Source organism: Numenius arquata, chromosome 4 (genome assembly GCF_964106895.1).
Source record: "Numenius arquata chromosome 4, bNumArq3.hap1.1, whole genome shotgun sequence".
NCBI classification, from domain to species: Eukaryota; Metazoa; Chordata; class Aves; order Charadriiformes; family Scolopacidae; genus Numenius; species Numenius arquata.
The window spans coordinates 14,966,214-14,990,509 of NC_133579.1; the positions used below are offsets into that span (position 1 = coordinate 14,966,214).

At 37.5% G+C, this 24,296-nt stretch overlaps 1 protein-coding gene across 1 annotated transcript in view; it reads right to left on the bottom strand.

The window, feature by feature from the left end:
• Nucleotides 1-24,296, bottom strand: part of ASXL3 (ASXL transcriptional regulator 3) — a 130,619-nt gene that overhangs the window by 25,334 nt on the left and 80,989 nt on the right. Inside the window, exons 6-8 of the mRNA XM_074146650.1 lie at nt 18,899-19,016; nt 17,852-17,971; nt 13,158-13,321 (exon numbers count right to left, since the gene is read on the bottom strand). Coding sequence (XP_074002751.1) covers nt 13,158-13,321; nt 17,852-17,971; nt 18,899-19,016 — 402 coding nt within the window. The remainder of the gene's footprint in view (nt 1-13,157; nt 13,322-17,851; nt 17,972-18,898; nt 19,017-24,296) is intronic.

Genomic DNA, 24,296 nt, shown 5'->3' on the forward strand with positions numbered 1-24,296 from the left:
GCATGTATTTCTAGTATGAAAATCATTGAGGAAGTTTCTCCATTTCCCAGAGAATACTGCTGACTTTTCAAGTATGCCATTACCTATCTAAAAGTCATTTTTCCACTTATACAACTACCATTCAAAGAGATTGTGATAAATGGAACCAGACTAAAAGGATGCTCTAACAGTTGGCAAGTCTATAATAGAGAATGAGTGTGAATGCACTTGGGTAAGAAAAGGAAAAGCAGCTGTAGTTGTCACAGAAAATCTCTAAGTTCTGTTAAACAACGGCTGCATTTCTGATGATAGTGTTTCTGCTACACAATGTCAAGCAAAGATACTATATTTTTCAGCAGTCAGTAATATGTGAGTGGTACCATATGGTAACAATATCAGATAAAATCCGAGGTTGAACTAACCCTTGATAATTGCAAGGAACAGATCACATAGATAAAGCTTGTGAAAGATCACATAATAGCCAATTACTAGGAAAGCTGTCAAATAAAAGATTTCTATTTCTATTTAGCTTAGCTGGCATAAGACTGAAAAAGTGGATTTTTATTTTCCATAAATATTTCAGTCCATTTGGTATAACTGTGGCTACTACTCATATACTTTGATACATAAGTATCAAAATCAGGCCCACATGACAGAGACAATCATAACAATCATTCTCTGTCCAGCCCGTAGGTTTTTCATCCCCTAATTCCGTTGGTATCACTTTGGGATAATCACTAAGAGGCAAGGTAAACTTTCCCCAGCGAAAATCGAAAGTGTGATTAGCAACAGAATCCATCACATGATGCCCAAGATATGCAGGTACCATAGCAATCCAACTGACCACGTTATACATCTGGAGGCACATCCACACGAATACAGCACGCTTGACCCACCGCATCCAAACACAAAAAACAAATAAACCTTTCAATATATTCGGCCAGTTTAACACCACTGTGTCAAAGAACTTCATACAAAGCTCTCTAAAAATATCATATACCATATCCTGTAGGTACAACATGGTGAAAGCTATCGGTTCTCCCTGAGCAAACTTGAATTCAAACTATTCAGGCAATCTTAACGGACCACAGTCGTCGTGGCCCCACGTTGGGCGCCAATGAATCTGTCGTGGTTTTGGCTGAATTTACCAAAACCGAACCGGCAGATGGCCCTTCCCCCCCCTTCCCCCCCCTAAAAGAGGAGAGAGGAGGAGAAAGAGATAAGGAGATTCAGAAGTTTAGAATGAACTAAACTACTTTAATGAAGAATTAATATTAAAATAAAAATAAAGAAGAAAAATAATGAAATAGATACAATATATACAAAACCGTATCAAGTTCCCAGGATGACAGTCACATCACCGGCAGGCACTGGGGAAGTCCCAGACTGGACTCAGTGACGAATGGGAACTGGATTCCAGCTCTGGAGTCAGGAACACACGGATCAGGATCAAAGGCAGATGAACAGACAGAGTCCTCTCTGGACGTCGGCCATCGCAGGAAGGGGCTGACCCTTTGATCCCTCAGCCTTTATACTGAGCATGGGGCAGATGGGATGGAATACCCCAGTTGGTCAGGTTTGGGTCACCTGTCCTGTCCACCCCTCCCCACCGATGTGACCCCTCTACGTTTTTTCCGTTTCCGACCCTCTAAGGGTGCAAATAACGAAATTGGCTGACCTTGGTTGTTATAGCAATAAGTATAAGCAAGGGCCTCCCTGCATACCATTCCTTGGCATGGAGCACAAACATTGGTCTTATCACTCTGAGAACGAGCAGTTTTCTCCACAATATGCCGTTAATTTCAGAGAGTTAGAGGAGGCCTAGCTAGGATGTAAAGTTACAGAACAGAAAATTGGTTCGGTTTTACTTCAAACCGGGACAATATGCATCCACCATCTTCTATTTATATCAGTTAAGCTCTGCCAGCAATCAATGCTAACTTTTAGTATGCAAAAGGGTTAGTTGTCTATTGTATGAAATAGCACTTGATTGTTATTAAGGTTGCTGTTCTTTACATTTAATTTGGTTCTGGTAGATTAAAATGCCCAAATTGAGTAGATTTATTTTTTTTTTATGGCTCATGTAAATTTTGGTGCCCTTCTCTGGATTCTTTCCATGGCTTCTGAAGTGAACTGACCATGCTGAACATTCAAGATGATGACTTAATACTATTTATTTAACGAAAGGGTATTTTCTTTAGTGCAGCCTCGCTGTTGTTGTTGCTTCAAGGGACTGAACAGATGTTTCTGCTGAGCTGTCCACAATCATGACCATATCTTATTTCAAATTCTGATTTAGAAACTAGCAATGGAATAACCCACATTATTTCCAGTGCAAAACGGTGTACACTTTCCTACCCTAAAGCTCCACTGCCACCATTAAGCTTCAACGTCTATCTTAGACTGCCTTACTATAAAACTCCTCAGTATTGGATTGCCTCTGAACTTTTGGGTAAACCTCACATGGTAAGGGAAATGATGGAGCTCAGGAGTCCACAGGAAGTACCTGTAGGTGTGATAGACAATTCCTATTTCCCTCAGAATTGGTAGGGAAGCAGAGTTTGGAGATCCAGAAAAAGGAACAATATGGGGATAAACCAGTGGCACTGCCAGGCCCTGAAAAAAACCTGTGTGAGGGGCCCCAACAGGAAAGTTGGGAACAGCAAAAAAAACCCCTCTTGAATGCAAGCTGCCACACAGTGAACAGCAAAATAAAAACTCAGGATTTCAAGAAATTATTGGATTAGTAGCTGCACAGGCTTGATTCAAGAAATTAAGAATTCTGTAAATTCTTTACAGAAATGATGCTAGGGCAAAGTATACCCTTGCAAATTATGTCAGTGTAGGTAAAAAAACCAAACCAAACCAAAAAAAACCCCACAAAACCCCCAAAAAGACAGGAACCTATCAGCTTAAAGCACAAGATTTTCATTAATCTCTAAGACCAGAAAGAACCATATTGAAAGTACTAGCCCGGCTGTTATTAAACAATAATAATACACTTCAGGTGGGGATAAAAATCAGAGGCCAGACAAAAAAAAAAAAAGGGGATATACCAATAAAAGAAAACAAGAACACTAACAAATCATCTTAAATCACATTAAAGAGCTAGCTTGCTACTGAACAGCTAACATGCTGTTTGTACTTCTCCAGGTTTTCACACATACAGAACATAGATTTTAAATCTTGGGGAAAAAAAGGGGAAATAATGCAAGAAAGAACCCAGATGATTACAAAGAAATGAGCACCAACCAGGATGGAGCTCTCATGAAGAAATCATGACATCAATCTAAATACTTTCTCTGATAGGTCTGAGAAAAAAAGCAGTAGATATCACCTATATAGAATCATAGAATCATAGAATCATGTGCATTTTGTACAACCTCTCTAGGCAACCTGTGCCCTCACTAAAAAAAAGTTTTATCTTATGTTCATATGGACCCTCCTGTCTTTTGGTTTGTGCCGATTGCCTCTGGTCCTATCACACCCTTCCTTCAGGTATTTGTACACATTGGTAAGGTTCCCTCTGATCCTTCTCTTCTCTAGGCTGAGTCCCAGACCTTAAAGGCCTTTTCTCATATGAGAGATGCTCCAGTCCCTTAATTCTCTCAGTAGCCCTTCACTGTAGTCTCCAGTAGCTCCATCTCTCTCTACTGGGGAGCCTGGAACTGGACAAAGTACTCTAGTTCCTTACCAGTGCTAAGTTAGATAGGATGGTCTAGCAAACTCCCCATCACAATGACATCAATGTCACTCACCTCTCCTCTGACCCTGACTCCTAGGATCTGAACCAGGCTGTAATCCAACCTACAGAAGAGCTCCATGCACATACGCTGCTCCCCTTGAGGACAACCACTCCCCTTGTCTTCTCTCCCTGTCTTTTCTCAAGAGAAGCAAACTTTTGTCAATGGTTTTGATATACATAAAAAAAGGAAAGAGAAATGTGCAAAGAAAGGCACAGTGTTATATTGGACAGGAACAAAAAAAGGGAGGGGAATGAATAGTAAAGGAATTGGTAACTACCAAGTTTAATACAAAATGTTGATGATTTCAAGTCCTGAGGACACAGGTGGTAGGAATGTGAAAGAAGTAATGTAGTTGGAAGCAACAGAAAATTTAAAAAAGACAGACACGGCTTGCCAAATAACACAGAGACAAAAGGATAGCAACTGTTTCTCTGTCTGAAGATAAGGAACACTTAGGGGCTCATCTCAAAAACAAGGCACATATTTACACACAGTGCTAGGACTTTGAAGAAAAATCTAGCGTTTCTTAATACAGTTCCCACTTATTTAAAGCCAACAATGGAAGAGGTTCTGAGTTGAAAGTAAATAGTAGTATAAGAAATTGTCTTCTGACAAGATGCAACTATCAGGACCTCTTTGTTGTTGAGACCACAAAACAGTTATAATAAGGCTGAGAAGTACATGAATGATAAGACAGATACATCCAACACAAAGGAATACAGTAGATAGCAATACAGGGATCTGACTTAAGAGCTGCTCCCAGAACAACAGACTCAACCACCCTAACTTCATGTTTTAGTAGGTGACATGGAAAGGTACCAGCTTACCTTATGTCTCTCACAGCAGTTCTGATGTAATACAACTTGAGTGCTAATGTTCACTCTGAATAATCTCTCTTCCATGGGTCTCACCTTTCCGCAGCAGAGTACAACCTGACCCAGGATATGGCTAAATTTTATTTAGTCCTGATTATTAAGTTATCAATGCTTACAAGAGAAACTCTTGTCGTTCCCAACTGATCATCAATATAAAATAGTTTGTCCTCAAATACAAAAGGAAAAGACAGATTCCGAAGACAGATGGTGAAACTAATTCTGCATATTACTTTAGTCCCTTAAAAAATAACCAGGCTAAACTTAGAACTAAAACAACAAAGGATGAAAAAGGAAATATATAGATATTTCTATATTTTCTATAAAGAAAACAGGAATAATTGCTTCAGACAAGAGAAGAAAAGGAAGAAGAGTCTTTTAAAGAAAGAAACAAAGACCTTTTTCATCTTCACTAAAGTGGGAAATACGCCGAGTAAGACTGAAGAATTGCAAACATGTTTTCAAAATGAAATGTGACTTGTTAATTTAGACCTTGTCTAAATCAAGAAGACAAGTGGGATAGCTATATTCATTCCAATACACTGTAGTGTCAAAAAAGACAATAGAATCCAATCTGGTTGAGCTCAGATGCAAGAAATTAAATGAAGAATTTAAGGAGAATAATAAATCTGCTAAAATGAAAAGATAAAGCATGTTTTAAAATGAGGCAAAAAACCCTAGTAAAATATAAGGAAAACCACAATATGCAGCAAACAGCACCTTCTAACTACATTCAAATTACATAAATTACAATTAAAATTTATTTTTCTATTACATTCATCATAGAAGTACCAATCCCAAGCATGTCACAACATGCAACAAGCAACAAGTATTTATAAAGGTACTAGAAGAGGCAGATAAGCCTAGAAAAAAAAAGGTAAAACAGAAAAACATACATAGATCATGATCAAGGCAAGCATGTATTAAACTTGTTTAAAAAAAGATGCTTGGAGACTTTGAGAAAGTAAAATATTATTAAATTATCCAACAATACTCATATGTTGGGGAAGGTGCAGAAAAAGAGATGTAAATAGCCAGGGTCTACTCATCTACCTTTTGATAAAAATAAAAGACATATGCCTTTAACCCCAAGAATTCTGAAATGATTAAGAAAAGCCCCCTCAACCTCTTTTCCCCTTTTTTATTTAAGCAAAACAAATCTACTGAAGGGGTGGGAGGCAGAGAGAGGGAGGGAAAGGAGAAAGAGGGAGGAGAGGGGGAAGAAAGGGGAGAGGGGGAAAGGAAGGCTGATGAGAGGGAGAGAGATTGTGGCAGAAGCATGGAAGGATCACTTCTGCGTGCTCTTCTTTTCACTGCACCTGCATCCAACATCCTGTTTCAAGTCTTTGGCCGTTTTGAGATTCAGAATTGTAAGGAATATTTTGTTCTCAATCTAATTCCAGTGCAGCCCTACGGCAGAAACACTGGAGGCACTGCAGACCAACTCATACCACTTAATTACTAGCACTTTGCAAGGAAGGAACAGTTGAAACACTACACAGTGCAGTAGTGAAATGCATCCTTTATAGCCACATAATTTGAAGCTTGACAGTCCCTTGTGTCCATATATGTTACCATTTATGTCCACATATTAGTTATACTCTCATAACACAGCTCCTAGCACAAAGTCATTTTAAAAGGCACTTGTGCAAAGCACTTTCTCACTGTAAGGCAGGTGTTTTATCAATTATTTTCTCTTTCTAAAGTAGTAATAATTCTGTCAAATGTAAATGGAACTTGTATTGCATACAAGGTCCTCTTTTTTTTAAGCACTAGCAGCTGTGCACTGTACTTTATAAAACTTGTTTGGAGGGAAGGAGAGGGGAACAAAAGCTTCGCTAGTTTGCATCAGGAGAACAATCATGAGCACAGGGCCCCTCACGCACCAGAAAGACTTATGGAAAAGGATGCTGCAGAGACAGCTGTGGCTCTTGTATTTTCAGCTTTCAGCAGGCACAGCATCATTGCTGTGTCCTACTAGGTGTTCTAACTGAGTTGAGCCTTGCTACAGACAAAAGCAATTACAATAGTTCTTCTAACACCTCTGCAAAACTTGTTTGTAGAGGTGAGACGTGGTTTAAGCATGACAAGAGCTTGCAGCTAGGGCTTTAGAAATGAAACAAGAATTTCCATAACAGGGATGCGGCGTGGTGGAAAACACTGATCCACACTTCTGAAATACTGTGACCAACCCTGCAGAAATACAAAAACATGACACTTAATCAAAAATGTAAAGCTTCCTATTCACATATGTAGAAGTACTAATATGGAGGAGGACCTCTAAGGATTATTGCAAACAAACAAACAAGAATCCAATTACCACATCAATCAGAGCAGCCGGATTGCGATGCAATTGCAGTGAGCCTCACTGGACTACACTAGGGAAGCTAAGAGTATTCCTGTAGCTAAAGCCAACAGGGATTTTGAAGTAAAATCCTTCAGCCTTCAGCTCTTGTAAAGTGAAACTGATGTTTGTTGTTAATACATGACTGTGAAATGTGCAGATACACCATTCACACAGCTGCATTTGGTAAAAAAGGTATTAACTTGCAGCTCAAGGACAGGGGGGCCAGCTGGGGGTAGTAGCCTCTCTGAACCCCCCCTGGCTAGCTGAGCTAGAATCTTACTGAAAAGGCAGTTTAAATGCTTTGGAATTTCTTCATCTATCTAGTCTAGAAGGTACCTATATTAAAAACTACCCTAATAAAGCTGTACAAATAAAGCACATTACAACAGCGCCATGCTATCCACATTAACCAATAAAACCAAAGAAAAAAATGCCAGTTAAAGGGAGAAATGTGACATAAAATGACCTTCAATTACTACACACACAGGGGTGCCAATTTAACAGCTTTTTAAATATGCTTAGGTGCAGAAGACATATGTTACATTTAACCTTCTATTGCAAATGTTCTCCTCAACTAAGTGCTTTTGTCATAACCCTAAAACTCAAACATTTACAGGAACATAATAATAAATATTTGAAAGCTACTGATGATAGAGAATTAAAAAGGACAGCTGAAAGGTTGCAATATTAGCAGAAAAGGCAGCTAAGTAAGATAAGGTAACCATTTAGCTACTACTACAAAATAATTCCATGGAAAGAAACGTAAAACAAACCTGGGAGCAAGCAATACACACAGGACTAATTTCTCAGTTTGAAGTCTTATAAAGAAAACACTGGAAAAGTCCAATGGCAAACATAATCCTCAAGTACTGATAAAGTTAAGGAAGCAAAAAGGAAGATGGTTACACTGCTACAAGGAAGGAACTGTGAAAATAAAGCTTCACTTACTCTCTTTTAATATAAAACTAATATACAGTAAAATAAATACTAAATAGTATTTCTTTTATTCTTTTGATTACAAAGAATAAAATAAATACTACGTGTCAGAATGGCAGATACCAGACTTCTCTCCTTGTCTTTTACAAGCATAAGAATTTTGTGTATTATTCATTATCTGCTCTCCACTGCAGAACTCAAACTGATGTGCTTGGGAGTAGGAATAATTTGCGTGCATCAAAACCAACAGTTATCCTTTCTTATCATTGCTCAAATGGTAGGAACAGATATTATGCTGATTCATACTACATGAAAGCAAAGAGGTTTTGAAATGGAATTCTGTAGAGAAGCTCCCCAAAATTACTTCTAACTATTTTAAACAGAATAGAGAAAATCACTAACTGACATCAACCTGTGCCTTTTTTCATTACAAGGTGAGAGGGAATCCTTGCAAGGTGATATAATCAACCTGGAAGCACCAGCATCAACCTAAACTGAGTAGGCCGAGACAGAAACTCAGAACCTGCACTGACCTTAAAATGACAGGATGCTGTAATGTTATTACATAACAACAATACTAGCGCTGACCCAAGAGACAAGTTATTATTTTGGGATTCACTGATTTAGAAATTAAAAGAAAGAGATTAAGGTGGGGTTTGACCCATTTTAGAATCTTTTCGTTTGTATGTCATGTTTTTCTTTTTAGTAGATGGGCTTATTATAAACATGAAATATTCACAGGCACTTGTACAATACTACATAGCTTAAGTATTTCCTTAAGAATATTTAAGTTTAGAAGTTTGAATTTAGGTAACTATGTCAACTACCTAGAAACTGTATACTGATTCAGAAAATAAAAGAAAAGATTGCTAAATTTCTTTCATAAAACAAGCTAAGACAAGATAAATTTTTTACTAGGATATCCTCTACTCTTTTAAATTATTTTCTTGAGTAGGTTTGGTCAGATAAAATGGCACTGCAACCTCACACACAGGCCTGAGGGAGCTTTGAGATCCTTTGTGGGTTTTTTTTCAGCAGAAAATTCCCATCCTATGTGAAAGGGCAGGGCAGGTGCAAACCACAAGAGACTCAGAAGAAGTCAATATTACCAGAAGAGAAAATACAGGACAGCGACTTAAATTCTCAAAGACCAGAAAGTTGTTAAGCATTTGTAGAGTCTGGAAAGACACATTTTTTTCACAGCACTCAGGACAGAACATTTTGTTTAGCTCCCTAAGGAGTAAAATCACGTAAGCTTTCTGCTACTATTCAGACGAGGCAGCACTTCCCTTCTTGGAAGCTTTCTACACGGATGTATCTCACTTCCTTTTGCCCATACCCCAGTGTTAATAGCTGGAATCTGACTCCCCAGTAGCAGCAACAAGGAAAGCTGGTGTAGACAAGATATTGCCACCTGCCATTCCTTTTCAGCAACCTGTCATAGAGACCTGTTACTCATCCTTGCACAACATACATTGTTTAATTAATATTTAAAGAGGCACTGATGCAGTATAGCAATCTAGATACAGAGAGAAACTTCCTGCTTTGAAGATGAATATTTGCTGAGAGGTGGACAGGAAGGCTTCTGTTACATGTAATTATCAGCTTTGCGTATTAACAATAGAAGCGGGTATTTCTTTGATGAAAATTCCATTGTTCTTCAGCTGTAGAATGTTCTAATTAGAGCTGAAAAGAAAAATACTTTGCTGGGATTTGTGACAACTGAAATCTTTTATGCAGACTTTGTTTTCCATATAGTTACTAAACCTACATATTTTCTTTATTGCCAGCTCAGACACCTAGATCTCCTGGAGGATCACCCAACCAGCTTCGTATCAGCTGTGTTTTAAGATTTTTAAGATTTGTGTCCATATAAATTAACAAAGAGCTGAAAATCTGGATGTTCAGATTTTGGACATGAGGTTCCCTGTAAACCATGGTGGGACATTTTGGAGCAGTCTGCTAAATAGACAAGTCTGAGTCACGGCTGCTTCTTTGAACAACGTCCACATACTATTTCACTCTGAACTCGAATGAAAGTAAATAAAATCCTTGATAAAACATATCTACCATAACTGCCAACTTGCTCCCATTTCTTTTATAGGCATTTTGAATACAGAAAATTACACACAGGCCTCATTGCTACTGAAATAAAATTTAAACTAATAAAAAAGCTGAAAACAATTTCAAGTGTGAATAACCGATTACACAATTTATCTTTTCTTAAGGGAAAAGAAAAAAAAAGGCAATGAACCTACACTTCCACTTTGTCAAAAATCTAGCTGGAGTAGGAAAAACGACAGCACTAACATCAGCAGAATTGTTCTAAACTTCTTCCATTCTGGGACATCTTTCCTAAGACCCTTTGTTCCATGGGCTCCCATGGCTCTTGTTCCATTAGGGGTTCCCATGGCTCCCTGATAGCAACCGTAAAACTTGAAAAGAAAACAAAAATCAGAAAACACATCCCACGAAGCTCCTTACTTGGCCCTGAACTTTTTTTGAACATAGTAGACTAACCAGGCTTGAGAGAGATTTATAATAAACACTTGCGCACAAAAAAAGGAAAACCTCAACTCCCTTAACTAATGGTTTCTAAAAATGCTTATTCAAGCTGACATATGCATGACAAGTTTCAGCTCAGTACGATTTAAGGAGGAGGAGTTATACCGCCCAGAAAAATGGTGTTTATGACAGGAATGACAAAGGATCATTCATCATAGGTTTTTTTTCTATGTGGAACAGTAATAAAGCCTAAATGAGACTGCACTTCATTAGTAATTTATTTCACAGATCACTATATATACACAAATAGCATAACTCTATTACATTTTTATAGTGCCATTCATTACAGTACTTCACATACTATATCCACATGACAACACAGAAATGGAGCTTGCTCTGGGGAAGACGGCAGCAGCCAACTGCAGAGCAGCGCACAGGGAGGAAACGCTTCAGACCCAGAAAAGCAGAAGCAGGAGTTCCCAGGCAAAACAAGAAAAGGACAACATAAAACAACAGAACTGAACCCTCAAGATAACACAAAGAATAGTTTTACACCATTTTTGCTTGCCTGATGCCCTATTTAATTTTAGACAGTAGAGATAAAAGAGGAAGACTGAATAGCCTTGCCTTGTCCAGTTGGAGTGACCAACACCAGAGACTCTCACCAGAGCTCCCTGGCTGGAATTCTCTCTCCCTCTCACTTGATCCTTGAACACTACACTGGCATTTTTCGCTTGCCACAGGAAGGAAGAGAATATCAGTTCAATTGCTTTCATCAACCCGTACCTGGGATGGTACTCTTTAGGCATAGCAAAGGACATTCTTAGATATCAAGGAAAGGGATGGAATTCTTTTCCCTCATAAGACCTCAACAAAGTGAGGGTTTGGGTCTATTTTACTTCCCACCAGAAAAAAATCCTCAAACTATCACACTTAGGGGTCAAACATTTCCATTAATCTTCCAGAGATGAATGGAGACTCCTGCTTTCAAAATGTACGTTCAAACATGGTGTGCTACACAAACCCACAGAACACTGTGAGAAGACGACAGACAGAAGGACACCTGTAAATGTCTCATGACAACTGCTTTTTTGTGACTAGTTCACTTGTGAAGTAACAGTGTCCAATAGTGTAGCATTGGGCCTTTGAAATAACACTGGCAATGTATGCATTATGTGAAAGTTTTCTGAAAAAAAAATTAAAAAGAAATGCATTGCTTTTAACTAGTGAGGTATGATTAAATTCAACAAATATTCTCTTGATTTCCTTGCCAAAAGCTCTGCTGTAAGCACCCTGATAAGAAGGTAAATGGCTTGTCAGTTCTACAGCCTCCATTTTTAAAAATAAATTTTAAAGCGAGAAACTTCTAAATAAGGCCCCTGTATGCGATATGTAATTCATGAACACTAGAATCTTTGATGGTTGAAGAGAAAACATGATTTTACGTAGCAGGTTTTTTTATTTCTTCTGGTAAACAAACTAGAAAGAGAAAAAAAAAATCAAAACTATCAGGAAAACATTTGCTGGGCACTAAGTTAAAATCTGTTTTACAGCAGGGAAAAAGCTTCTCTTAGAATTTGTCAATACTGACTTTGCCTTGTGGGAGCTTAAGAATAAAATTTACATTGTGTCTCCTATGGCTCTGATTTTTAATATTCTTTTTCAAATATTCCATTATCAAAGAGCATAATTTCAGTCCAGAACATACAGTACCTAATTTGGTAAGATGCTGAGTAAATGTACATCAATATAATTCTTATTTCTCTTTTTGTCTCATTGAACTGCTTTACCCTGTGTTAATGTAGTAGACACTAACTACTAACAGTTTAAGAAATGATACTATGGCATTTAACATACTGATTTAAGATGCAGGTTTTAATTAGTCATTTAAGTGACCTGCATTCTCTAGTTATTACAAAAAAGAGGGATACTGACCATATGCAAAAAAATACAATGCCCTATTCGGGTAAGTTAATGTGTCTGAATTAAGTACAAGAGTATTCCCCATAGAAATTGGTAAGACTGTTTAAACTTTGAAATGAAGCAAGTGCATAAATGAAATTGTTTTGGGCTCTCTTTGCTATTTTAACTGCTAGACATGCTGGGAATATATTTTTCTTGCTCTAAGAAGCCTGCAAACTGGCCAACAAATGCAGGAAGGACCAAACATTGTAGGAAACAACATGAAATCGAAATTTATTTCCACCCTGTCACTCCCCAAATCATTCTCCTCAACAAAACTGATTAATAACCCATATGAACCTATGGCTGTGAGCTCTGAACAGCAAGTTCTTTACAAAAGGTGTGAATGAACAAAACCTGGCCTGGAGCTGACCAGACACATACATAGGCATGCCTAAAAGGTGAGGAGGAGAAGAAACTAACAGAACTAATATTGACCTGGACACTGCTGGCAGAGTGCCCAGGAAGATCACAGATGAAAAGAGACTCAACATAAATAAAGTCTTGAAGATGAGTTTATCTTCAACACCATAGGTAGAAAAGCTAATTAAGAGGTTTGGTGAGTTCAGAAGATCCGCTGGCCAGTTTCCATTTAGACAAATCAGGGAGCTGTGCAGTTTTTAGAAAGAAAGGATGCAGGACGCTTAGTTAAACTTTACAGTTATTCTACATCCAAAAGTTTTATCTAGGAAAGTATGGAAATTTTCTTCTTCTTTCCTGGAACAATTCCTAGTCAATCAAATCAGCCTATGCAAACACACTGAAAAAAAAGTCCCATTAAAAAAAGAAATATTGCATGATGCTACTTACCTGCCTGTCTACTTCTGGAAGCAAAAGCAGGAGGTATTGTTGAAAATGCTGAGGTAAAGAAGCAAAGGTGTGTTTATTTATTAAAGCCCTCAGGTTAGTGTTCACTAGAATAGATCCTGGTGTTTCTATGTCAATATCCTCAGCTTTGGTCCATTTCAAATGTCCTGGAGTAAATAAACAAGAAATAACTTTAAACATAAATAAAGGAAGAGAGTAAGAACAATGCTTCTTTTTAAATATTTAGCTTTTATTGTATAATACAGTAAGCTCCAGAGAAACAGTACTCTGAGAAGGCTAACACAGCCTTTTCTAGGTGTCTTAATAGCTTCTTTTACATTCCTTGTATTTGTCTCTTGAGTTCTTACAGGATCCATGTTCCAGTCAACATCACAGCTGACATACTCTTACTTCCAGCTCAAGAGACCAACTCAACTCAGCAGCAGCAGCAGATTTTCCTGTCACGTCATCAAAATAATTATAAGCATCTATTTCCAAGCAAAACGCTGCTTGACGAGGTTGATGTGAATCAATCCTTATGGAGTGCTTCTCTTTTGCTGTGCTCCGCATCTGCAGTGCACTATGGCCTACAAAACGTGTTCTATAGCACCTGCTAAAAACTACCTGTGTGAACAGACAGTGATCACAGAGATGAGAATATTTAGTGTGGTAACTTAGTGTCTAAAACCATGCATTTTTCAGAAATTTCATAAGAACCTATGATCTGAAATGATCAACACACAGAAGGCAGCAGCAGGAATTATCAGAGGTTTAGAAAACAGGGTCTGTGAGGAAAAATACAAACCCGGGAATGAGTAAGATAAAGACTCGGCAGAGGGAAGGGGAAATACATAAATGGCTGATGCACAGGGGTAAAGAACAATGTCTTCTTACTGCCCACAGTGGAAAGCAAAGGTAATGAGCTTAAACTCTTGCACAGGAAGAAATATTTCTTTTAAGATACTGGGAAAAGAGAGCTTTCAAACACCAAGGACAAGGAGACATTGAATTAGATCCACCGGGAGGCATTACACTCTCCATCAGTGGAAATCTTTCCGAATACGTTAGACAAATACCTGTCAGGAATGAGAGGCGTATAACTGATCTTGCCCTATGACTGACCAACAAAATTAGATGACCACTGGAGGTCCCATCTGGTCTCATTTTGTTATTATTTCTAGGATAATAATTAAAAGATACTTTTCAAAGTTCTTTAAAGAGCAATTACTGCTACCTGCTTCAGAGTATATATATACTGCTGCAACCCTTTTTTTCTCTCAGTCTTAACATATTATGACACTCGAAACGGAAATGGAAGGGAGTGGGGAGTCCAGGTGGCCAGAAAAACTCAAAGCTTCTCAAACCAGGAAACCCCTCCAGGTTTTGGTCTGTTGTACTTTTGAATATTTCAAAGATGCTACACAAAGGTTTTTAATTAAATCATACACAAACTCCTGCAGAATCTCTAAAAAAGCAAGTGAAAAGAATATTCCATTGCCATGAGCAATGATGGTATTTGGCATTCACATAGGATCTCTTAGCAAGGATTGCAACTGACATGTTAAGAGGAATAAATATATTTTACAAATGGGGGAATTTGGGGATATTGATTATCAGGAACTTCTAAAATGCTACGAACTACTTAACAGTAACATTAATAAAAATAATGCAATTATGCTTTAGATTTCTTGGAAGGCCTATAGTGTTCTCCCCTGAAAGGCTATAACATAACCCACAAAATGTACAAATGAAAGAAATGGCAGCAGATTTGTAAATTCTGCAAGCTCCCCTTCAGCCACAAACATTCTTGCAATTTCCTTTTACTTTTCAGCAGACAATACTAACTGAATGAGACAAGGATTACTTTGCACTCAGCACAAGATAACCTTTTCCAACACATATTTCCAACATACTGTATTTTCGTACAGCAAAGACTCCCATTACAAACAAATGAATGCCCTGTTATAAAGGACAATTGTACGGAAGAAGTGTTCATTTTCATGAATGCATCACAATAAACTGTGCTCACCATCTGTTCCACCCACTAGATATAAATGCAAAAAGAACACAGTCCCTAAGCAGAACACAAGTAGCAGGATGTATCCAATTTTAATGCCTGTATGTATACTCCTTTCTTTAATCAATACAGAATATACATCTCTGTCTTCTAAGTGACTCCAAATTGGAGTAACATTTTCCCCAGCTAATGCATCGTATCCTATGGAAAGACATACACATACAGATGATCCAAATTAAAAAAAGATATATGACTACAAAGTCAGTGATGGGTATTTTAATAGTGTGTAAAGCTCAAGACACTATCAGAAAGTCAAACCTAAGTCTGTGTGCCTTGGTCACACATTTTCTGATTTGTTTGATCTGCTACTGCTTACAGGCTACTATGGAGGTTTTATCAACTTGTGGAAGAAGTATGCGTATTGTTCCTCAGATGATAGGCCAGTAGCTCACTGTGAATGCCCAGCAGAGCCATACTTTAAAAAAACAAAATCTGTTCAAAAGGATAACAAATTCTCTCTCCTGCACCCTTCCTATGGCTAATTTAGGACCTTCAGTGCAGGTCTCAAGTTTGTAAGCAGATGTAGGGAAGTATTTGGGAGTAGCATGGAGAGTAGTTCTGTGGAATATGACAAGAGTATGCCAGTACTGCATAGCTAAAGGTAACTCTGAGAGGAGTTTATGACAAAACATGCTAATGGTTTTTGGATTGTTTTCTACAGAGAAAGACATTTTGAATCCTTAGGTAGTTGCTACCAGAGTTTGAGGGGCTCACTGCCCAGATCAGAAATAGAACCTGGAAGATGAGAGAGAAACTCAAGCTTACAGCCTTGGAAACAAAGAGATTAGTCTCCAACATAGAGAATTAACTATGAAAAGGATGGGAGCGCCATGGTTCTACATCAAAGTATGAAAATCAAAATAGGAAAAGGATAGAAATCACATAGTTGGCAGAATAAGTTAACTAAAAGGGGAAAAAATCATCATATTTAATGGGAGCTGAGCAAGTCTACCAAACACAATGTGCACTGCATATTGGGCAGATCAGCAGAGTTTCAGAAAACCAAACAATGTCTGGAACTTAATTGTGCACTATACAGGACACTGACCTGTTCTTAAAGATGCTCAAGATAGTATCTGAAGAAATACTATGTCTTAACAGAAACATTGCAGCAGGTACAAGAACAGAAACCCTTAAACCTTACACATAGGTCCCCACATTCCGACTGTGGTGACCCAAAAGGCCAGAGCATTTTTTCTGAAATCCACTAAAAGTGTAACGAATTTACTCTACATTTGGTTTCATCAGCCAACAACTGATGAAATATTGGGATGGGGAGGAATGTATACATCAAATTATACATCTCAGTCATGAATGTAGAGAACACTTACAGGAAATAATCTAAAATTCAATGTATATTTGCATAGCAAAAGTTGTAATACTGAGGGAGTATTTTAATTTTTGAATAATGCCATTTGATCAACATAGAGAATTAGCTATCCATCTGATACTGATGACTAATCTGCAGACAGATTATGTACGAAACCAAAGTACACTTTCACAGGAGGCTGTGAGACAATAAGGCTTGCAGGAAACAGTTCAGCAGGAACTGACAATAGCATATTGAACAACCAAACTATGATATTTAGGAAATAAAGTACCTTCAAGCTATTTTACAGAATGGCCATCTAGAAAAACAGGACTAGGCTGAATCATTAATAAAGAAGAACAATTTTATCCCCACAAAAATAGACATTAAATACACACTACAAAAACTCGTTTGCTAACTTTTCCAATATGGCCACATTGCAAAATACTTCTCTAAATGATTCAGCAGTGTGCTGAATGCAGAAAGTCCTTTGTAAAGATAAAGAAACAGTTATGTAATTATTCTACTTTACTTTAGCTGAGACAAGAGGCTTAGTGAACACTACATTTTCTGCTCCTTAGGGAACATTTCCAATTATATTTCATGCAGAGCAGGAAAATCTGCCTATCACAAGGAGCTACTGAGAATTTACTCTTAGCATCTCTTCAGAGAAAATTCTTCATTAATTACTGATCATCATCCATGAATCTTGCTACAAAACACAGAAAATAAAACCAGAAACTGTATCTACCACCTCAAGAGATGTAGCTTCCAAATAATTAAGGATCCAACTGAAGAAACAGAGCAACCAAAGAAAGAGAATCAACCAGAAATGATATGCCAAATCTCTATATGACATGGAATAATGCAAATGAAGAAAAGGGGGTTAACTTCTAATAGGGCAGGTATGTAAGCATATATGCTATTATCTTTGTGAATAAATACATATTAGACTGCAAACAAATTTACCAGGAAGAAAGAATATTTGCTACACCTCGCCCCCATCCCCCCCCTAAAATCATAATGCAGTAATCACAAGCTAATTGATAAATGACCTCTCTGCCTGCAGTTGCTTAGGTCTGACAAACTTTAAAAAACAACTACAGAAAAGCGTTCTGGGGGAAAAACAAAATTGCCCATGGATTTTCCAGGTAGCCAGAAAGAAAGATGCCATCTTGAGAAATGGTCAGCTGCTGAGTTTGAAAAACAGTTAGATAAACTAGAAAAATAAAACTTTTTAAGAGAACACAGACTTTAGAAAAATATCAGTATTACAATAACAAGTAAGATATTTATTTTACTCCTACTCACCTAAACCAGATTTTTTTAACCTTTTTAAGTGCTGGCTTGTTTGTTTTCCAGTTGGAGACTTTTGCCCATGTTTCATCTCTTTGTCAGAACCATCTGCTTCACCATTTTTAGATTCAGATCCTTAGGAAAAAAATAAAAAACCCCAAACGTGATACTGATGCACTTGCAACAACAATCCCCCCAGCACCCTCTACACTGTAAACAAGACAAAAATAGGATTTAAAAAATTTTTACATCTACTTGCTGAAAGGCAATACACCTTTGTGGTCACAATAGGATTCCCCATCATCAGAGGAAATGGAAATAAAAGATCAATAAATCAATTAAGTGCTGAAAACTAAGGTTTACTGAATACTACAGTCAGTAAAAATTTTCACTGATCTAATAAAAGTAATGTTTTCCTATAATGCCCGAGAGATATCTTTAAAAATATTTTAACCTCAAGTTATGGGGCTGTAAAGCAATCTAAAGGCGAAAAAAGATTATTTCTTGGTGAAGAAACATTTATAGAAGAGATATGCCTGGAAATAGAATTGTCAATTTGTGTTAAACATAGACATAGAAATCTCCTAAAATGAAGCAACGTAACCACCAGAAGTAAAGGTCAAGGTTATGCTGCAGTGATAAGCATAGTACCAGGAGAAGAAAAGCTAACAAAAGGATCCGAGTATTGCAATGCAGAATCGAGACACAAATTCACATTCACAGAGAAGCCTGCCTTTCCTGCCCCCCTCCCCCTTTTTATGGCATTGAATACCAGCATGTGGTCCTCCATTAGAGTTCCAGAGCCAAACAAAATGTTACTTTGCATTCCTTTAAAGCTGCTGCTATTACCAACTGTCATTTTACTGTGTGCCTTCAGTTCTTTATTAAAGAAAAATCTCCATCCTTGAGACATCAGATTTGATAAGGAAATAAAGACATTAAACAAAGCCACCAAGTGGAAATATTATTTCAGCAGCTCCAAATTCAGTATGCTACACAGCTGATTCAGAGGAAGGCTCTGTGACTAGAGCTGATCTTGCAAACGGTCCTTTAGCTATTTACCTGAAGGTGAATCCGACTGCTCATCAGACACCTTTAATGGTGTCAAAACAACACGAGGAACAGTCTTGTTTACCATCATTGAGACTCCATTTCTTCTTTTCTGCTGTTGTCTTAAAGCCTACAAAAACGATAACAAAACATAAAAATGTAACAAAAAATAATGCTTATAAGTGAATTACATGAGACATTTCTCTACCATTAAACTGAATCTCTTAAAATAAGCATAATTTACATAGCTACAGATTTGCCAGACTTCACACTCGTCCCCTTTATGTCATTTTCCTTTAAAATATAAAATCAGGCTTTTGGTTATAAGGAGAAAGAAGATGCACCTTAGATCATTTTCCAATACAGTTTTGACAACAAAGAGGCACGTAACTGTTTGCTCTACCTTAACAGCACAACATGATAACCCATGGAATGTGAAACTAAGACTTCCAAGTGAAAAAACTGTAAAATAAATGTTTCAAAACCAGAATAAAAATATATATGTCTGCACATCTCTCGCAGGTGCATCCTCTCTGGTATACTGCTCAGTCAATCAAGTTAACACAGAGTGTCATCAGTATGTACAGCATGTAAGGACTACAGTATTGATGCACTCACTCAGCCGTGAGTAGTGCTGCACAAAATCACTGAACATGGCAGGAATCATTTATTTTTGTGAAGGGAATCAGTCCTAATCTTGGAAACCTTGCAGCACTTGGCTACTGTCTGCTTGACTTTGGGCATTAACCTTCAGAACACGAACATGATGGTGTTCTGGCAAATCTGGGGAAAAACGATACAAGAATAAATCTCTACAAATGGGAGTGCTTTGTGTTTCATAAATGGATTGAATACAGGGTTGATAATGTAATACAAAATATTTAAAGATTAGAAATAGCAAATACCTGCCAGGCTGTTTTATATGGAAAATGATATCCGATTCAAAAGATCTTACAACACACAAATACGAATACTTGCCAATTAATACATTTGCAAACATTAAAATTCTGGAATTAATCAGAATGGGCTAGGCTTAATACAGATCTCTCCTATCCTCCTGTCTATTTTTCTCCAATCTCCCTGTGTGCTCTCTTTTTGTAACTGTGATTTGTGTTATGATCTTGGGGGGGGATTTATTAAAGTAATACTATATCAACAAGGAACATATTTGATAGGAATTATTCCTGTAGGTTTACAAGCAAGAATGACTGATGCCTTATAAGGTTTAAGTCTGTAACTTCAATTAATCTGTAATATCTTTCCAAAATGTTCACATATCTAAATAAATAAAAAAACCCCACCTCTTAAAAAAAAGAAATCAATATCACTCCATTCCTCTAAATAACACACTACACAACATAAAATACATCAAGCCACACAAAAGCTATTTCATCGATTAACCCCTTTTATAGTACACTTCTTAAAAGACACATAAGCACTACACAACAAAAAGCAAATTAGAACACTTGAAATCAAACAAAGAGAAGAAGCTGGTCAGATCTACACTGAACCAAAGAAGCAAGCAGAAAGCCCTGAAGAACAGCTTATATTACAGACATTTTTGAGACAGAAAATTCATACTCGTATTGAGCAAGCACAGCCAGACTTGTGGACAGAAAATTCCAAAATGTTGATATTTCTCAAAAATTCCCCAAAATTAAAAAAAATGACCCTCAGTGCACAGTCCTGCCAAGCTAAGTGTCAAACCAAGTGATCCTTATTTAACAGTAATACCACTGAGACAGTAACAGTCTACTAAAAATTAACTGAAAGGACAGCCAACTTCTGTGCTAACAGCATACCAATATAACCACAACCCAAACTTTGTGTTGTTGTGCCCCACAGCCTGATTTGCCTTATGAAAAGCAAATAGAAGAAATATCCATCCTCATTGTCATCCTCCCTAGACAAACGAGTAAGAGCCCAAACGATGCCCCATGTTCTCCTCCAGCCTCTTCCTCACCTTTCAACACAATTTCCACCTCTACGAGGGACCACAGCCTTCTTGCCAACATCCATAAGGAAATACCATTTTTATGATTTATACAGCCACTGCAACAAAGGTAGCTTCTTTGCAAAGCCTAACAGTTGATTTTCAATGCTTTAGACTCAATTTCCACGAGTGAGAGAAAGTAGGCAGCAGTGTATCCGCCATCAATGGGAGGTAGTTGTGTTCGTACACCTTGGGGGAGACGCGCTGCTGGAGCGAGGGCAGCGGTACCCAATCGTTGTCAGGCACACCACTTACCTTCTTTCGTGTTACAGGAAGGCCATTTGCGGACCTTAAGCATACATTTATGCAACTGATCTGGCACTTCCAAGAAGCACAGACCACCCCATGCTCACAGAGCAGTAATGCAAGACAGCACAGATCATCCCAGCACTGCCCAGACACTCAGAGCCACAGGAGCGGGGAACACAGCTGGGAGCAGGCAAACATTGCTACCAGAACTATTTACTTTGAGGCATAGCCCACTTCCGAGCTACTGGCTAAGGACCTCAACATGTGAGGATCAAGCACAAACCTTAAAGATACCACCTCCCTTTGATACACATTTGCTTTTCAGGGTTTCTCTTTTTCCCAAACATTCATTGTTTCACTGCCAGTCCCTCCCCCATCTCCTCTGGTTTCACAACACAAATGACCACCATGGAGAGCCCATAGTAAATTTGGAAATCAGTCTGTACAAGATGACTCAATCTGACAGTAAAACTATACATATGTGGACACCTGAAACACAGGCTGTAGAATGGAAAAAAAATTAAAACCATGTGGACATCAATATCTAAGTCAAAGTCGTAACATAAAGTGCCAATGAATTACACTGTGCCCAGAGAATAGACAAGTAATCTTCCCTACACCCCTCTATGTTTTCATTTGTCAAAGGAAGGCTATAAGGCAGGGGAAGAGGGTTCAAAAGCATCAAGCATATAATCTAACATTTGATTTGCAGGGTAAAGAGATAGCTGAGATTTTGCTCAGCCATCCTGTTTAGTGGGACGTATTATTGCCAGCTAATCACAACAATTTTGTGTTAAATTCACTTTTGAATTTAAAGGTGCAGGGTCTGAAATTTTGGATAGACGAGTCTTTGCAAGACAACACTAGGAGCAACCCAGCAGAGGGAGAAATTGCCGACTACTTACTAGTAAAGCCAAAAACCAGAAGCAGTTAAGTATAAACCAAGGACATTCTGTGCAGTCTCTGCTGAGGACAAATATATAACTTCTCTACACTTAGCCTGAGGGATATTAATTTTAGGATACAAGAGTACTGTAGGATAAAACAAGAATCTTCTAACCCAAGATTAATTCTTCTTAGCTGGGAAGTCAATGGGATTACTCAAAGTGCAACATACACCAAACGCTTTGCTATATTGAGCTTTTAGTGCACCGAGCTAATTTAGTGAGGATCAAATAAATCTCTAGTTTTGGCTCTTGTGGTGAAGGGAATAAACACAAAGTGGATGAGTCAAATTTGTAACTAGCACTGAAGAAAATGAGAAATTTTATAACTGATTTCAAAGCAAAATGGTTCCAGATCTCACTGTAGATACAGAAACGGTAACTAACACAAACTACATCAACATCTTTTACCGACAGCCTTTTGCATCTCATCCATATTTAGAGATATATAACCTCCTAGCTCGGCTGCCTACAGATCTGCAAGAAAGAGCCAACGATTCTACGAAATGATAAGGTGTCATTTTTACTATGGAAAGTGAGAGAAACACATACAGCAGATATGATAGCTTACATAAAGTATATTTTTCTTTAATGAGACTCTATGTTTACATTTCAAATGTACTCAATCACTTTGTGCTAAATGCTTGAGTTAAAAAAGCTGCAAGTTGTAAATTCCTCGAAGTGATCACTGTTGAAGAATTCTGTAAAACATTACTACCATCCTATTTGTACAGCACATAAATAAAAAAAGGAGAGAAAGAAAATGGAAGTTCATGTGGTATAGAAGTTAAACATTAAAAGCTCTCTTGAAATCACCACCAAAATATAGTACTTACATCCAGCCTTTCACAAGTAGATTTGCAAAGGACATCTGTGAATCTCTTGCACATAATGAATATGGAGAATTCTCAATATTCCCATTCATAAAAATGAACCTTTGACCATCTGTTGAATAACACTGCCACGGTCATTATACAGGGCTTGGTGTAATTCATTTGTTTAATGAAATTATTTTTATTGCCAAAATCTTTAAGTAACCTATCAATCTGTTTTCATCAAAAGAATTCAAAATAACATAAAAAGGTGAGTATTAAGAAAACACAAACTCTGAAGATAGATAGCAAAAGAAAAACACCGTGCAATTAACAGTGATCCTCTAATTCCAAGCAGTTTTTTATACAGAGGTGACAAGAGCAAGTCTCCTTCTCTTTTTCAGGGAGTTTATGCCCCTTCTGGAGTGTAGCAGCATGTTGGATGTTTCATGAATGTCATTATCTGTTCTTAAGAATAACCATTTCATATTTAGTTGATCTTAACACAGGAAAGACTTCACCCATATGTCAAAATGGTTGACTCTCTTCAGTAAAAACTAATAAAGTCGTTCCTTGAGGTAGGAATGAAAGGAAACAATATAAACTAAAAGGTAATGGGAGAGAGGGGAAAAATACACCCCCAAAAGAGCACCAGAAGCAAAATGTCAAGATCTATGCTCTGATTTTACTGCTGCTCAGGATATTTTTTTTTATTATTTTTCTTTCCCACATCTTTTCAACACAGAATGAATAAAGGCAGCATACAGATAAACCATTAATGCAGAAAACCACTTTCATTTGAGCTTAAATGCATGACATGCTGAGAATGTTAGAAATTAAGTTATTAACAACAAAGATATGTAACACTTGGCTGCATTAAGCAACATCATCCCAGATTTCTATTTGTTCCATAAATGTCAAGTCTACATTCTGGAACTCATATCATGAAACATAACCTTTGAAATTTCACACATTATGGATCAGAAATGTAAAGCTATGGAATTCTTCCGTTCTGCCATGTGAAAAACACGAGCTATGATACATGGAGAAAAATCTATTGCACAAAATAAATAACAACTCTACATCATGGTCATGGATCCCAAATTGGCAAAGATGAAACAGATTTATAGTTTATCACTGATTCACGTAACACAACCATAAAATTCAGTCTTCATCCTCTCTCTCACCCTCATTTTGTTAGTAAAATTAAGACAGCCTTTAATTCCCATGTCTCCACTAAATTAAAATTTCTCAGTGGCAACCTGTTTCATGGATACACAGAGCAGTTAAAATAAAACAGTAAGCATCACAAATCATGAAGAATAAACAAATTATTGTTTTTAAGATGCCACTACTTGTTATACTAACCATATATTAAAAATACTCAGTTATAAGCATGCAAATGTAACATT